Below are 15,167 nucleotides of genomic sequence, written 5' to 3' on the forward strand. Positions count from 1 at the left end.
TATTCTCGTAATATTACGACTTTATTCTCATAATATTACGACTTTATTCTCGCAACATTAGGCTATGACTTTATTCTTGTAATTTCCCTTTTTTTTTTGTCTTAGCTTGGCCCTAATACTCCGTCGTAGTAACCACCCCTAAACTCTTCATATATTTATTAGGTAAAGCACCTTGCCCTGCCTTGCCCTGGTCTAGCTGCAGAGTTAACCCCCCCCTTCCGTCCCTGATTTCCAGGCTGACCTCAGGGACGAGGTCATCCTTCGTGATTTGTGTCTTTAACAAAGTTTTTCTATTTCTTTACCTGTCTGGCTGCATCTAGCGCTCCGCATGTAGGAACCCCCAAACATGGACGGCCTCCTTTCCTTCTCATGGGGGGGGGGGGTGTGTGGGGTGAGGGCCTGGACCAGTCAGGAGGAGATGGGGGCGACGCCTCCTTTTCTCCTTCACCTGATGGCGTCAACACCATACGACTCTGTCTTCCAGTCAGGACACGCCACCTCTGTTCCCAAACCTCCTCCTGGACTTGAACCAGCAGCAGCTCTAGTGTCACGGTGGTTTCATGACCTCCGGTCTAGGGGCTGACCCTCCCAGTGGACCTGACCTGTGAAGCAGCTTTCAGACCTCAGAGTGGACCCGTGGACCAGCAGCTCTATCTCCTGCAGTTCTCCAGACTTCCTGCTGCTACCGATCTCCAAAATGACCATTTGCATGAGATGATGTTGATCACGTCTGGTTAATTAATAGTTATATTCAGTACTCGAGTTGTAAAAGACAATCAGGGGGGATGGTGGATTTTATCATATGGGGACAGATAATTTGTGCTGATTACAAATATTATAATATATTACAAATAATAGCAGTGACCAAAACAGCTGCAGAAATACTGCAGGAATGACATAGCAGCAGTTAAATGCAGCCTTCTGTAAGCTTTAAATATCCACTGGGCTTACATCAAATACATCAAAACACAACAATAAAAAACACTTTTCTGAACTTATCAATATGACTCTGTCCTTCGCAGGATAAGTAACATGGATCACTGCAAAAACTCACAATCTTAACAAGAATATTTGTCTTATTTCTAGTTAAAATGTCTAATTTTAGTTAAAAAAAATCTCATTACACTTAAAACAAGACTCATCACTGGAAAAAAACAACAATTTTCACCTGTTTCAAGTAGATTTTCACTTGAAATAAGTAGAAAAATCTGCATGTGGAACAAGATTTTTTTGCTTGTAATGAGAAGATAAATCTTGTCCCACTGGCAGATTTTTCTACTTATTTCTAGTGAAAATGTACTTGAAACGGGTAAAAATTGTCAAATAAGTTATTTTTCTGGTGATGACTCTAAATGTTGAAATAGCAGTAAAACCACATTCATTGATGAAATGACATAAGGGATGGAAAGGGGGGATGGCAGTTTTACAGGGGGGATGATTTTGACCGTTTTTATTTCAGGGGGGGATGCCATCCCCCCTCATCTCCCCTCAACTCCAGTACTGGTTATATTACCTTTTAAATAGCCTGTAGTTCTTATGCATCAAGCAGGGCCTCCAGCGAGGCCCCCCGGCCAGCTCAGTGCTGTGAAGACGACACCCTCTCATCTTATAACAGAGGGAACTGTGACGAGTGCTGCCAGAGGCCCCAGTCCTGAACCTCAGCACCACCGTGGGGGAATGTCAGGCCTCTTCAGGCTGATAAAGTGGTTATGTCCCGCGACCTGAGGCTCAGCTCCCCGGCTGCTGCGTGACCCCTGGGTGCTGACAGGCCACACCTCCCCGGCTCTGAGGCCTGTCATCTTCCACATCACACTCCCTGCCAGGGCCACGTCCGCCCGGCACCTTGTAAAAATGGGACGCGATAGCGAAGGTCAGAACCAAAACGAAGAGGCCTTCCAGTTGGATGCTGAACGCTTGTCCAGCTCAGAAACATTTATTAGCCCCGGTGACATTCTGTGGTTCTTAAAATGTTGATTTCTGCTCATCTCTTTTCCAGTTGTAAAAGGCGACGGCATGGCGACGGGATTATCTATCAAGTCCTTTTCAAGATTGTGGGTCTGAGTTTACAACTGCTCAATTAAGATAAGGAATTTAAAAGCAGCTGCTGGGAATATACACTGCTCAAAAATTAAAGGAACAGTTTTTTATCAGGGTATGGCATGAATTCAACTGCACTTTTCTGATAAGGTTTTGGTCAGGTATGTGTTAATCAGTTTCAGCTGCATTGGTGTTGATGGAATTAACAACGGACGCACTAGAGGGTCAACAACGAGACAACGAGACTCCAAAACAGGACTGGTTTTGCAGCTGGAGGCCATTTCAAGTTCCTCCCTCTTGATCTTTTCTAACTGTTTTTCCACAAGGGTTGGCTTTAGCTAGAGTCATTATCACGACTGGGAGCATGAGGCGAATTCTTAACCCTCCTGAAGTTGCGCAGATTGTCCAACTCCTTCAGGATGGCACATCCATGCGTGCTGTTGCAAGAAGATTTGATGTGTCTCTTTTGTTCATGGTGCAGCATCCTCTGCTGGTGGCGAAGAGCATCTCTGAATGCACAACACCGGATCCTGCAGTGTGGGGGTGAGAGGTGCAGGGTAACGGCCCCTTTAGGCGGGGGAGAAATTTGTCCGTCAAGACTCCTCTCCCTGGCCCTGCCCCTTCTCAACCTTTCCCCGACCCTGCACCCCAACCTGGGACTTGCTGATTGGGCCGGAGCTTCGGGAGCTGCGTGCTGGCCTGCGGTCCCCACCCCCGGTCATCCCGTTGCTGCTTCCACCTGCCTGCTGTGCTGCTGCCGTCCCTGACCCACCAGTCTGGCCTTCAGCAGGAGGTTCCCCCCTTGTGAGCCTGGTCCTGCTCAAGGTTTCTTCCTCCTAAAGGGGAGTTTTTTCTTGCCACTGTTTGGCTTAAGGTTTTTCTCCCACTAGGGGAGTTTTTACCTGCCATTGTTTATGTAATAATTGCACGGGGGTTTATGTTTATGTTTATGTTTATGTTCATGTTCATGTTCTGGGTCTCTGGAAAGCGTCTAGAGACAACTTTTGTTGTATTAGACGCTATATAAATAAAATTGAAATTGAAATTGTGTCTCCCAGTACAATCTCCAGAGCATGGAGGAGATTCCAGGAGACAGGCAGTTACTCTAGGACAGGGGTCAGCAACCCGCGGCTCTAGAGCCGCATGCGGCTCTTTAGCGCCGCCCTAGTGGCTCCTGGAGCTTTTTCAAAAATGTTTGACCTTTTTTTCTTCTTTTTTTTGACATTTCGACTTTTTTCTCGACATTTCGACTTTTTTCTCAACATTTCGACTTTTTTCTCAACATTTCGACTTTTTTCTCGAGATTGTACTTCAAAATTAATCTCGATATTTTCGACTTTTTTCTCGACATTTCGACTTTTTTCTTGAAATTTTGACTATTTCCTCGACCTTTCGACTTTTTTCTCAACATTTCGACTTTTTTCTCCAAATTTGGACTTTTTTCTTGACATTTCCACTTTTTTCTCGACATTTCCACTTTTTCCTCGACATTTCGCCTTTAGCCATTTGCCTTCATTCTAAGGCTTATACAAGACTTTTCATTTTTTGCGGCTCCAGACATATTTGTTTTTTGTGTTTTTGGTCCTATGTGGCTCTTTCAACATTTTGGGTTGCCGACCCCTGCTCTAGGACATCTGGACGGGGCCGTAGACGGTCCTCATCCCATCAGCAGGACCGATATCTTCTGTGCAAGGAGGAACAGGTTGAGCTGCCCGAGCCCTACAGAATGACCTCCAGCAGCTACTAGTGTGAATGTTTCTGCCCAAACCGTCAGAAACAGACTTCACAAGGGCCTCAGGGCACCACGTCCTGTAGTGTCCTGTGCTCACTGCTCAGCACCGTGGAGCTCCATTGGCATTTGCCATAGAACACCAGAATTGGCAAGTCCGCCACTGGCGCCCTGTGCTTCTCACAGATGAGAGCAGGTTTACCCTGAGCACCTGTGACAGACGTGAAAGGACGGATCATACATAAAAAGGAGGCAAGAGAACACACCAATGGACTCTTTATCAATGCAGGATTAGTTAAACTTAAAGATATTGTTGAGTTACAGACTTTATTAGTTATGTTCAAGGCAAAAGGCAGAATATTGCCTGAAAATATACGTTTTTTTGTGTTTAGTTCAGAAAATAAGGACCATAGGAGGAAATTTGATTTTAAAAATCTGTTTTCTGTAGGCTGAAAACTTTTTTTCCACCATTGAAATCTGATGTTTTCAAAGTGTTCCTTTAATTTTTTTTAGCAGTGTAGTATAACACGCAATTCTGACTTTTATTGCTAGTGTTCAGTGATTATAGTTCATTTACACAAAGCCCATATGGACTAAACTTAAATGCCTTGGGGTTTGTTTTTTGGTGAACTTGAAAGTAAAAATAATTGATAAAAAACCCCAAACATGCCACATTGACTGCAGTATAGGGAGCCCCTTTAGGAGGAAGTCTTCAATATTTCTCATCTCCCCAGGCTTGACTGATAACGCAGATCCAATCATGCCGTTGTGTAAAAGCGGCTGCATCTTTACAAACAATAAAAAATACACCTGCTAGTAAATTCAGTTGCAGCTAAACTGAGAATTAGAAATACCAGACCTCAGTTTACCGGGCAGGTATGGACTAAAGTCCAGGGTCAAGCATTATTGCGTTTTCCTGAACCTTTTAAATCTCTAGTCATTTAGACAATTCTGCCCATGAACCTGTTTTTATGTAAAACATTGTGCTGAAAGCCCTTCAGTCCGTTAGGTTATAATCGGCAAAGCCAAATCAGAATCACACGAGACTGGTTAGAAAACGAAATCATTTATTAAACAGAACCGTATCAGCAGATAAGCCCACACACAGCATCAGATTCAAGTCACAATCGCTCACTTTCAGTATATACAGATAGGCACATTCACATTGGGCATTGAAGCCAGCCACAGCGTCTCCTGTAGGTCCAAACCTGCGGTGGGTTTGGTTGCTGCCACTCAGTCCGGCAGGGACACAAAAAAGAAAAAAAAAAGAAAAAAGGTCAGTCTGGTGAACCAGTGTCTTCTGATCCAGGGTCTGTTACCTGCAAAGTCTTAAAGGTTTGGGATTGTGGGCTGGCGACTCATCTCGTGACAGAAATCCTGAACCATATTCTCCACTTACACCTGCTACCGGTGTTTCAGACCATTAGCCGTTGTACAAAAATACCAGGAACACCTGCAGTCCAGACCCAACCACGCTGCAGACGAGGCGGCGGGGACTCTGATTTAATAGGCCACGTGATCCGCCCTTATTATAATTAATAAGAGAAAACTCATTTGCAAACCTTCAATTGCTTTAAATGTAATGGCAGAAATCAGATAGTAACTTTGCATCTAATGGAGGAGAAAACAGGGTTTTCTCTCTCACACAATTTAAAATAATGAACAAACAAACATTTGGTAGTGTATTTAAATTGATGTGGGGGGGGGTCTATTCTTTACCCAATTAAGTTTCACAATACAAGCTTTCAGTACTAGAACTCTACAACAGATTACAAGAACGGGACACTTATTAAAAAGCGCTCAGTTTCAGACAAAATTAAGAGGGAAAAAAAAAATTAAACAGAGACAACAGCAGAATTGAAACAATGTCCCCAGTTTTGAATAATACTTCATATCTTCAGGACCGTTCACCTCCTAATGGGCAGCAGATGGATGAGGATGCAGGACTGCAACAAATCATCAATGAAAGGAGGGCGAAAAGAAGTGATGAAAAAAAATACCAATGTGAGGAGGATACAGTCACGCTAATACAAAAAGAAATAAATAATCCTTTTAAAAGGCGCCTCAGCAGGCAGGTCTGCGAGCTGAAGTTCTCTGTAACGCAAACGACACAGTTGGTGCGTTTACGCCGTGAGCAGTAACTGCCTTGTTCCGGAAATATTTACACATAACAACCCAATCTGGGCGTCACTATGCAAGTAATGCTACATCGCAGGAATGAAGGCTGCCCTTGTGTTGCAGGAAGAAATGCAGCTCGTCTGATGCACCGCGGGCAGGCGGATCTGGGAAAAGTCCTGACCGGAGAAGCTTTGGTGCAAGGGTTAAGCTCGAGTGCAGCGCTGTCGTAGGAAGAGCGTGGAGTGAGAAGATGGAGGAGGATGAAACAACCCTAGTTCATGACCACCTCACACAGCCGGGACGAGGCTGCTGGATCATCTGCTGTTTCCCAGAACAGATTCCAGGTCAGAAACGCAGTGACCAACACAAAGACTGGGGCTGGCTTCATGATTTAAAGAGTTTACAGTGCTCGTGTCCTAACCAATAAAAAAAAAAACTGTCTGGTATCAAGCTTCAAGGACAACTTGGTTATTTTCTACTAAACGGGGAATTACCGCAGATTAACATCTGATGTGCTAGGAGACCAAACAAAGAAAATTTAGAATTGTATGACGAAAGAGCGATAACAGAAGGGGTTCTTTGGATAAAGTTAGTGCAACTGACCCTGATTTCCCTCGGCGCGGGGCTGCTCATGAGCAGAATCCTACCCACCTCTTTCTCTTTGATACATGAAATATTTTTATTTCTAAATAAGAACCTGACTTCTTACTGAAAATAAATGACATCACTGGCAGTGGGTACTACTGAATATGATTGATCTTGTCATGCTTCAAAGTGTTGCCACAACTACCCCTGGATACCGCCGGTCACGTGACGATGTTACTAGTTACTGTATCAATAACAGAGCCAGACTCATCAATAAAAACAGTTTCCTCAGTTAAGCAAACAGCCCCATAGCAGTTTATCCTCAACCTGAGGCTCATATACTTCTATTTTCATTTCTTAAAAGAGGGGGCACCATTTATAAGACTCGACATTTGTCTCCCGTGTTACCATCTGAAGAAAACAAATATTAAACCATATCAAACGGCAGACGTAAACATGTTTCTCTGAGTTTATCATCCATTTCTAGAACAAGCTTAGACAAGCAGAAATCTAAACTTGATGCAGTTTGCAGTGTTTGACCGCTGCCAACACCTCCCACGCAGAGATGTCACATTTGAGGCGGCTTGTTCTTCAGAATTAAGCTAATTATGTGAAGGAAAATTACACAATAGTATGCTGCTGATGAATGTGGTCAATATTGCCAACCGTTAGCCAGATGTATGAAAAGCTGCTGAAGTGAGAACAATGAACGTCTGAGAAAATCCTTTTTGGAGTCGCGTTTCCATTGGAGTTGAAAGCAGAACCTGCCGACGGCATCAAAGATGGGATTTGCACCTACCGGCTGTCAATCTTCCTCTAGGTACGAGTGTTGCAGTACCTGAACGGGACAGAACAGAGAACAAATCCGGCCCGTCTCTCCGGTACAACCCCGGCCTCCTGGTGGCGGCTGACTACAAGTATAAGCTGCTTGTCTGAGAATTCTGCCGTTTCAAAATATAACCAACATACTTTCTTTGACCTGATTTTTGTTTGTTTGAACAAATTATAACTTCAGAACTATTTCTTCATCATCCTCACTGATCATAGTTCACGTGTCCTCTGTCGTTCGTGTTCAGGCTCTCTCTTGAGTTGAATGTAAAAGTTTGGGCTGGTCTTCACCACCGCTATCATCATCATCACCATCATCATCTACTTTGCTGCGGACGTTCCTCACCACGAGGAAACGGCGAGTCACTGAAGAGGGTAAAGAGACGATAAGATGGGCCAAGAGGAGACGTACAAGACACCGTGGAGAAGCTCTCTCCACACCAGGAAAAACTAAAGGTAGTCCCAGCAGCTGCTACTCCCCCCGGACCTCTTCACCTCGGTCCTCCTCGTCCGGCTCCGGCTGTGTCTTATGTGTGCAAATGTTCCTGACCAGGAGGACTCTGGTGAGCAGGCTCTCCAGGATTTGTCGCTCCAGCGGCGCGGAGCTGAACCACAGCGCGTCGTCGCGGCTGCAGGTCGGGTTGGGCTCAACGTAGAAGACGCCAGGGCACTCTTGCAACGATGGCGGGCTGACGGGAGGAAACAAAAACAGGAGGGGATTTAAAAGAGTCGGGGGAGCAGAAAGGAGAGAGGCAACAGCAAGAATGAGAGGAAGGTGAGAAACAAAAACATTAAATGAAAGGTTGAGAGGTTCATAGGTGTTGAGAAGGAAATACGGTAAAAGGAAATATGAGGAAATTGGAGAAAATGTAAATGATGTGAACAAGATATGGACAAGTTAAAGCTGCAAGCAGCGATGAACGGGCCGTTGCGCGTGCAATTTTCACCAATAAAAGTCAAGGACTCAAAACCGAGTCTGATGATACCACCCACGACTCTTTATATCAAACCATTCAAACGTTATGGCAGAAAGTAGGAACTATCAAATATGGACCAATCAGATAAAGGGGGGGCGCGCTTTTTGGCGTCTAGCGTCGCCACGGTACCGCTTTTGACTGAGAAAAGTAATGCGCGTTGTCGCAGAATGGAAACGCACATTTTGATGTATAACACACCTGGGTGCACGTTATAGTTCGGGCCGTATTAACGGCCGAAGAAATGGCATAAATTGCGCCAAAATTACACGATTCGTTCAAAATGGCCGACTTCCTGTTTGGTTTCGGCCATGGCTCCAAGAGACTTTTCTTTAAGTTGCGACATGATACAGGTGTGTACTGATTTTCGTGCATGAACGTCAAACCGTATTGTGGGGCTTGAGGCACAAAGTTTTCTAGGGGGCGCTGTTGAGCCATTAGGCCACGCCCATTAATTCAAACCATTAAATATCAAATTTTTCGCCAGGCCTGGCTTGCGTGCTAAATTTGGTGACTTTTGGGGCACGTTTAGGGGGGAAAAAAGGCCCTCCTTTCGTCAGAAATATAAAAATAAAAACGAGAACGAGGAAAACAATTCCTACAGATACAATAGGGCCTTCACACTGTAAGTGCTCGGGTCCTAATAATGAATAAAGTTGGGAGAAGGGAGGAGGATAGAGAAAGGTTGAGAAAAGTTCCAAGAAGTAAAAAAACTTGATGAATCCATCATTTTAAGTCCTCATCTTTCAAGAGTCAACAGCATAGTTCAGGATGTGAACAGCAAAGATTCTAATCACAGGACTTTGATGGAAATTATGAGCAAATTCACACACCAAGCATCAGAAATCCTAAAACCATCTTCAATTTCTTGAAAGCTTAGTGGGGAGCAAAATTACACTAATTATGATGAAATGTTCGATAAAAATGTATTTACCACTTAGATCTGTAGAGCTTGTAGAGACGATACTCGTGCTTCTTTAAAGGGCAGTGTACAGAAGACCCTCCTGAGTCCTCATCTTTCACCTGCTCGGTGTCGTCTAAGTCGCGCTTCCTCTTCTTAGACTCTGTTTGCAATGTGTCTGAAACTGGAAAATAATAAGAAATAAAGCATTCGGTTTGAATACACTTTTATTTTTAAGGCACTGGTTGCACTAAACTGATAAAAGCCCATCTACTTGATGTGTGCAGCCTCACCATGATGATCCTGAGAGACGGAGGGCACACGGATACAGACTCTGGTCTCCTTGGTGACAGGATGGACTGTGTCGGGGCCGTAGACGTTGGCGAAGGAGAGACGCAGATGCTGCTCCACCGTGTACAGGCCCAAGTATTTGGTGTTTAGATAAACCAGAGAACGCAGCAAAGCAGTGGGACTTTGCTCCCCGAGGATTTGGCTGCTCCACAAGCTTCGCTCCTCCACACGACCCCCCAATGAGCCTGAAGAGGAAAGCCAAGATGTCACCATCATTCCCAGAGAAACTCAAATCAGTGACCACTCTGTAATGATATAGTATGGAATGTGAGATAATAGTCAGCCTTTGGCTGCGGTTCCTTCTACCACATGCACCCTAACAACAGCTGCATGCATTTTCCACCCTGGTTACGATTCATATAGGAAGACTTTTAGTGTTGATGCAGTGTCCTCATACAACCTTAAAATGCAATCACAAAAGATCAGGATGTGAACAGCAGAAGAGTTATAATCACTGGACACTAGCATTCAAACACTCTTAACTCCTAGTGCCCCACAAGGTGCACATGATTACGTCACGGTTTCTTTCTTTATGTTTTGCAGCGTCTATTACGTTATTGACACACACTCCCACAAGCTACTAACACAGAGCAACATATGCACGATGTAGTAATGTGCAAAATACAGTGGAAAGTGAAGCATTTTAAAAGGAAAAAAAAAAGCTTTTACATTTGCAGTGTACGCAGAGAGCAAACAGCAATTACAGAGAACTAAATGATTCAGTAGTCTGATCGCTGTAGGGTTTGAAAAAGCTTAGAGAAGGAGAAATTTTAACTTGACCTAGCATGAGTACCTAACCCAGGGCAGGGACGTGTTTGTCTGAAAAATTCTCAGTTTCTTAGTTTGGTAGTGTAATTATCTTCACCAGACAGGAGAAGTGAAAAGACTCTGACCAGGGTGGGATGAGTCTTTGATGATACTTCCCACTATCCTGAGGCAACTTGTATTGGAGATGCTTTGTAGATTTGGAAAGTAACAGCCAATGATTAGCTCTGTTTTCCCCAGCCTCACAGAAGTGATGGGTTTCCTGGCCTTGAATTGGATCCACCCAGTTTGAGGCCAGGAAACCCAGTCTTTAAGGACACTGTTCATCTCGTCTCCTAAGGAGCCGAAATCCTCAGCATGTTAGTCACCAGTCTGAAACAGCACGAGTTCACCGCCGGTTGTGCAATAGTCTGAACTTTGGCCCGATCCTGCTCCTTCCTTTATTGACCAGTAGCAGAGGAGCTGGACCAAGAAGGGCCGCCCTCCTCATTTGCAACATGAGGCAGAAATGCATAAGGTAAAGTAAAACTAAGAAACAATGTAAAAACAAATACATGTACAAGAAAATACAAAATGATATATTTCTGAATAAAGGTAATCAAAAGGCTTAGTCATTGTCTACTCATCCAATCCACACACACATTTAAAAAAAGGAAGAAAATGTAAGTACTGCATTATTCTGCCTGAAATTTTGAATTTAAAATGTATTTTAATGTACATCTTAGTCGGAATAAAGTCAAACTAGACCAATCTTCTCATTGTTGGACTAAAACACCCATGTAAGTGGTTAAAGTTGAGCTGTTCCCTGCTCCGGCCTGCGCTACCATTCCCTCCGCTTTGACCTGGAACTTCTTCCAGAAGCAGATAAAGAGGGATATAGAGGATAAAATAAAAACTCAAACACACAGGACATACAACATTTAAATGTCCAACTAAAACATAGTAACAAAGTAACAAGGTGAAAGCACTATTCCCACCTATGGTGGTGGAGCATGTGCTCCACGCATGTGCATGGACACAAAGAAAGGAGGCCAACTCAAAGGCCTAGTCGAGCTATAGCTGCAGCTCAACCAAGCTGAGCATGTGTTATAGTGAGGTTGAAGGATCATGTGTTATAGTGAGTGTAAATGATCATGTATTATAGTGGGTGTAAAGAATCCCTCACCATCAGGAAGCACGCTGGGTTTCCAGTCCTTCAGAACTCTGTTCAGCTCTTCTCCGAACTGCTGGTAGCACGGGTCGCTAAACAGGTCATCCGTGCGGCCTTTCGTATGGAGGTGCTGAAAACACCATTTTAAAAAAGAGAAGAAAAAAAAATCATGTTAAAAAAGGAAAACAAAGAAGAGGTTTAGCTGCTTGCAGAAAAAAACGTGTCCTCATATTGAAATGATCATCACAGTTTATCAGGATGTGAACAGCAAATAGTTCTAATCAATGGACACGTTTCTGTTTCCATCACATGACTGTTTCCACAGAAATATGTGATATTTAAGAGAAAACATAAATACATAACAATAATAATAATTAATTCCCAGTTCTTGGCTGAAATCAAACTACCTCTGAGCAGCACACAGCAGGCCAAAAAAACAAAATAAATTTCAACTCATAACATCACATTTCTAAAAACACAAACTGTAAAGACATAATTTTTACAGTTAGATAAAGTGAATCTTACATTTTTCTGACCGATTATTCCGATTACAAAGGACTTTGGATAAATCTGCGCGCCAGTCTGCTGCCATGCTGCTGCTCACATGCGAGAGGAGAGAGGACTGTGCAACAGGAATATCTGCTCTACCAGAAACACCCAACTTTAGTTCCTACCTCAACAGTGAGCACACACAAAACATCTAGAAAACAAAAAGCCACCAGGGTCAATTGATATTAATTTATACTTATTGTTAGTAGTTCTATTTATATAGTATATTAGCTCTATTTAATTATTTTATGATTTTTATTACATTGTCATGTAGTAATACTAGTTTTGAGTTAAAGTACCGAAGGTTAAAATAGGAATTACCAGATGTGACTGGTATTTCCCTTTTTTTTTTTAAATATATTTTTAAAAAGTATTTTAATGACAAATTAGCATTTGCTACATACCAGAAAGCAAAATTATAACAGAAAGGAAAGACAATGGACTTGGGGGAAGATAACAAACTAACCAACTAACTAACTAACTAACTAAAGCACATGCCATCAAAAGAACCAGTGTCACACTGTGAAATGTTGTTCATATTCAGATTTGGTCATCAGTAAACCATTATGCACTGCTGTAAAAATGTATGCCATCAATGAGAGAGAGAGAAGCAAAGTGATCATTCTTTCAGGGCAGCAGCAGAGAGTAGAGACAGAAGATGTCAGAAGAAAAAGAACAACATCACGCTGGAAAGACAAGATCAACATTAAAGGAGCTGAGATGGTTACTTTGTTTCTGCTTACTGTTTGCATACACTGCAATAGTGGTGATGGAGGAGAAGAGCTGCCTTTCACACAGAGGACACTGAGACAAATGAACATCATTTCCTGCCCACTGCAAATCTGATCAGGATCAGGTCAACACAGTCCCCATCTAGCAGTTATCTTTGAGCCCATTTGAGTATCTAACCAATGGCAGGGAAGGGTTTTGGCCTGGAAAATTCTCACTGCGGTCCCTCACTTCAGGTAATGTATGGTCAAGTCCAGAGCTGGGTAGAGTAGCCAAAGATAGTACTCAAGTAAAAGTACTGTTACTTCAGAATAATGTGACTCAAGTAAAAGTAAAAAGTAGTCAGCCAAATAATTACTTGAGTAACAGTAAAAAAGTACTTGGTGAAAAAACTACTCGAGTACTGAGTAACTTGAGTAATGTCTGATTTATTTTTTTAACACAACCATTCAAACAGACTAAAGTACAAAATAATCACCTTCAGTCAAATTAAATCGATAAAATAAAATAAATTAAAATTAATAAAAAATAGCTTAAATTAAAATAATCTTAAAGTAAATTCAAGTACTTTAATAAATAATAAAATAAATAAAATAATAACTTAAGAAATTAAGCACAAGTATCACAAAATGTCAAGCCTTTGTACTTTTCTTTTTTAACCAGCAGAACTAGAACAAACATGAACTCATAGAAACTCTGTGTGTGTTTGAGTCTGTGTAAATGTGACAAAACATGCAAAAACAAACATTTTTCCCAAAGAATCACCCAGTGATGTCATGAGATTGACGCGTACGCGGATAAAAGGGATAAAAGAAAAGTAACAGCTCAACGTAGCCTAATGTAGCGGAGTAAGAGAAACAGTTTCTTCTTCACAAATCTACTCAAGTAAAAGTAAAAAGTATAGTGATTCAAAACTACTCCTAAAATTTCCCAAAACTTACTAAGTAAATGTAACGGAGTAAATGTAACTCGTTACTACCCACCTCTGGTAAAGTCAGGGCCTTTTACTCTGATTGACCACATTGTGCAGTTTTTCTAGGAGGAAATGGTACTTGAAGCCTTTGGTTCTCGGGGTACTAACCTTCTGGATTCCCAAGCAGAGGTAGAGGATGCTATCTGGAGAGTAGCGTTTGCCGTTAGGCCTGCAGACCTCCTTCACGAACATGGACAAAGCCACATTTAGCTCCTCTGAACTCATTGACGACAGGTTGCTTTTAGGCCTCACTACGAGGAAGGGATAAACAGCGTCAGCTGTCAGCAGACGCACACAGATGCTTTTAAATATCACAGTTAATTTTAAATGTGATCAGCCTAATAATACACCAGTGAGTGGGTACTTCCTACCTGATTTGGAGGTTTCCTCTGCTTTAGTGTCTTCTGATTGGTCAGAGAGAGACAAGGCCCAGCGTTTCCAGGCACTGATGCCATAAGAAGCTTTGAGAGGCAGCAATCGTCCTCGTGAGGATTTGCTAGTGTGATGGGAGGAGGTGGATGAAGTCACATCTGAGCTCTCCTCCACTGCCTGTCTTTTATTTCCCTGCAGTACAAACATGACACTCAGGCGTTTTGCTGGTCAGCTCAGCTTAAGTGTTTCATCTTTGCGAGTACATACGTGTTTTCTTGGCTGCGGTCTGGCGGATGATTCCTTCAGTTCCTCCTTCACCTTTGGCTCTTGCTTCACCTTTGCTTCGGTCTTCACCTTTGCCTTGGGCTCCTGCTTCAGCTTTACCTTTGGCTCCTGCTTCACCTTTGCTTCGGGCTTCACCTTTGCCTCGGGCTCCTGCTTCAGCTCGAACTCCTGCTTCAGCTCGGGCTCGGAGTCCTGTTTCAACTCAGCCATGGGCTCCTGCTTCGACTCGGCCTCAGCCTCCTGCTTAAACTCAGTGTCGGGCGCCTGGCTTAGATCTGCCTCGGACTCCTGCTTCAGTTCAGCGTCGGGCCCTTGCTGCAGCTCTGAATTAAGCTCCTCTCTCGGCTTGTCATTCAGCTCCTCCTCCGGTTTTTCCTCTGGTTTCTCCTCTGGTTCTTCCTCTGGTTCCTCCCCTGGTTTCTCCTCTGGTTCTTCCCCTGGTTCCTCCTCCAGTTTCTCCTCCGGTTCCTCCCCTGGTTCTTCCTCCTCTTCCATCAGCTCTGGGAAGCCCACATCATTGTCGTCTCCTATTAGAACTGGAAACGGGTCTGAGTCTGAAAGCCAAAAGTTTTGGGTGCATGGTTAATCCTAAGAAATACTAAAAAGGCATCACTGTTTTACATACATCCTTAACTTATTTACTCTTAAATTATAAAGGTAAATCAAGACTCCTTGGCTCAATAGATAGTTTTAAAGATGCCAATTCAAACAACCGATGTGTTGCTTTTAATAACAGCAATGACTGCCTGTGATTTTCAGAAAGAAAAACAATTGGTTTTCACTTCACTGAGAGCAAAACATTCAAAAGGCAAATTCATTTA

At 43.0% G+C, this 15,167-nt stretch overlaps 1 protein-coding gene across 4 annotated transcripts in view; it reads right to left on the reverse strand.

The window, feature by feature from the left end:
- Window positions 1–4,816: 4,816 nt before the first annotated feature.
- Window positions 4,817–15,167, reverse strand: part of zmym2 (zinc finger, MYM-type 2) — a 48,839-nt gene continuing 38,488 nt past the window's right edge. For 2 of the 4 annotated variants that reach the window (XM_061723086.1, XM_061723085.1), the window contains exons 19-25: window positions 14,329–14,900; window positions 14,061–14,253; window positions 13,798–13,940; window positions 11,454–11,568; window positions 9,466–9,708; window positions 9,206–9,356; window positions 4,817–7,986 (exon numbers count right to left, since the gene is read on the reverse strand). In XM_061723086.1, the coding sequence (XP_061579070.1) occupies window positions 7,770–7,986; window positions 9,206–9,356; window positions 9,466–9,708; window positions 11,454–11,568; window positions 13,798–13,940; window positions 14,061–14,253; window positions 14,329–14,900 (1,634 nt within the window). In that variant the 3' untranslated portion in view covers window positions 4,817–7,769. Of the gene's footprint in view, window positions 7,987–9,205; window positions 9,357–9,465; window positions 9,709–11,453; window positions 11,569–11,963; window positions 12,083–13,797; window positions 13,941–14,060; window positions 14,254–14,328; window positions 14,901–15,167 lie in introns of those variants that run through there. The other 2 variants (XM_061723087.1, XM_061723088.1) reach the window with 2 other exon arrangements.

The sequence above is a fragment of the Cololabis saira genome, chromosome 6 (genome assembly GCF_033807715.1).
Source record: "Cololabis saira isolate AMF1-May2022 chromosome 6, fColSai1.1, whole genome shotgun sequence".
Classification (NCBI taxonomy): domain Eukaryota; kingdom Metazoa; phylum Chordata; class Actinopteri; order Beloniformes; family Belonidae; genus Cololabis; species Cololabis saira.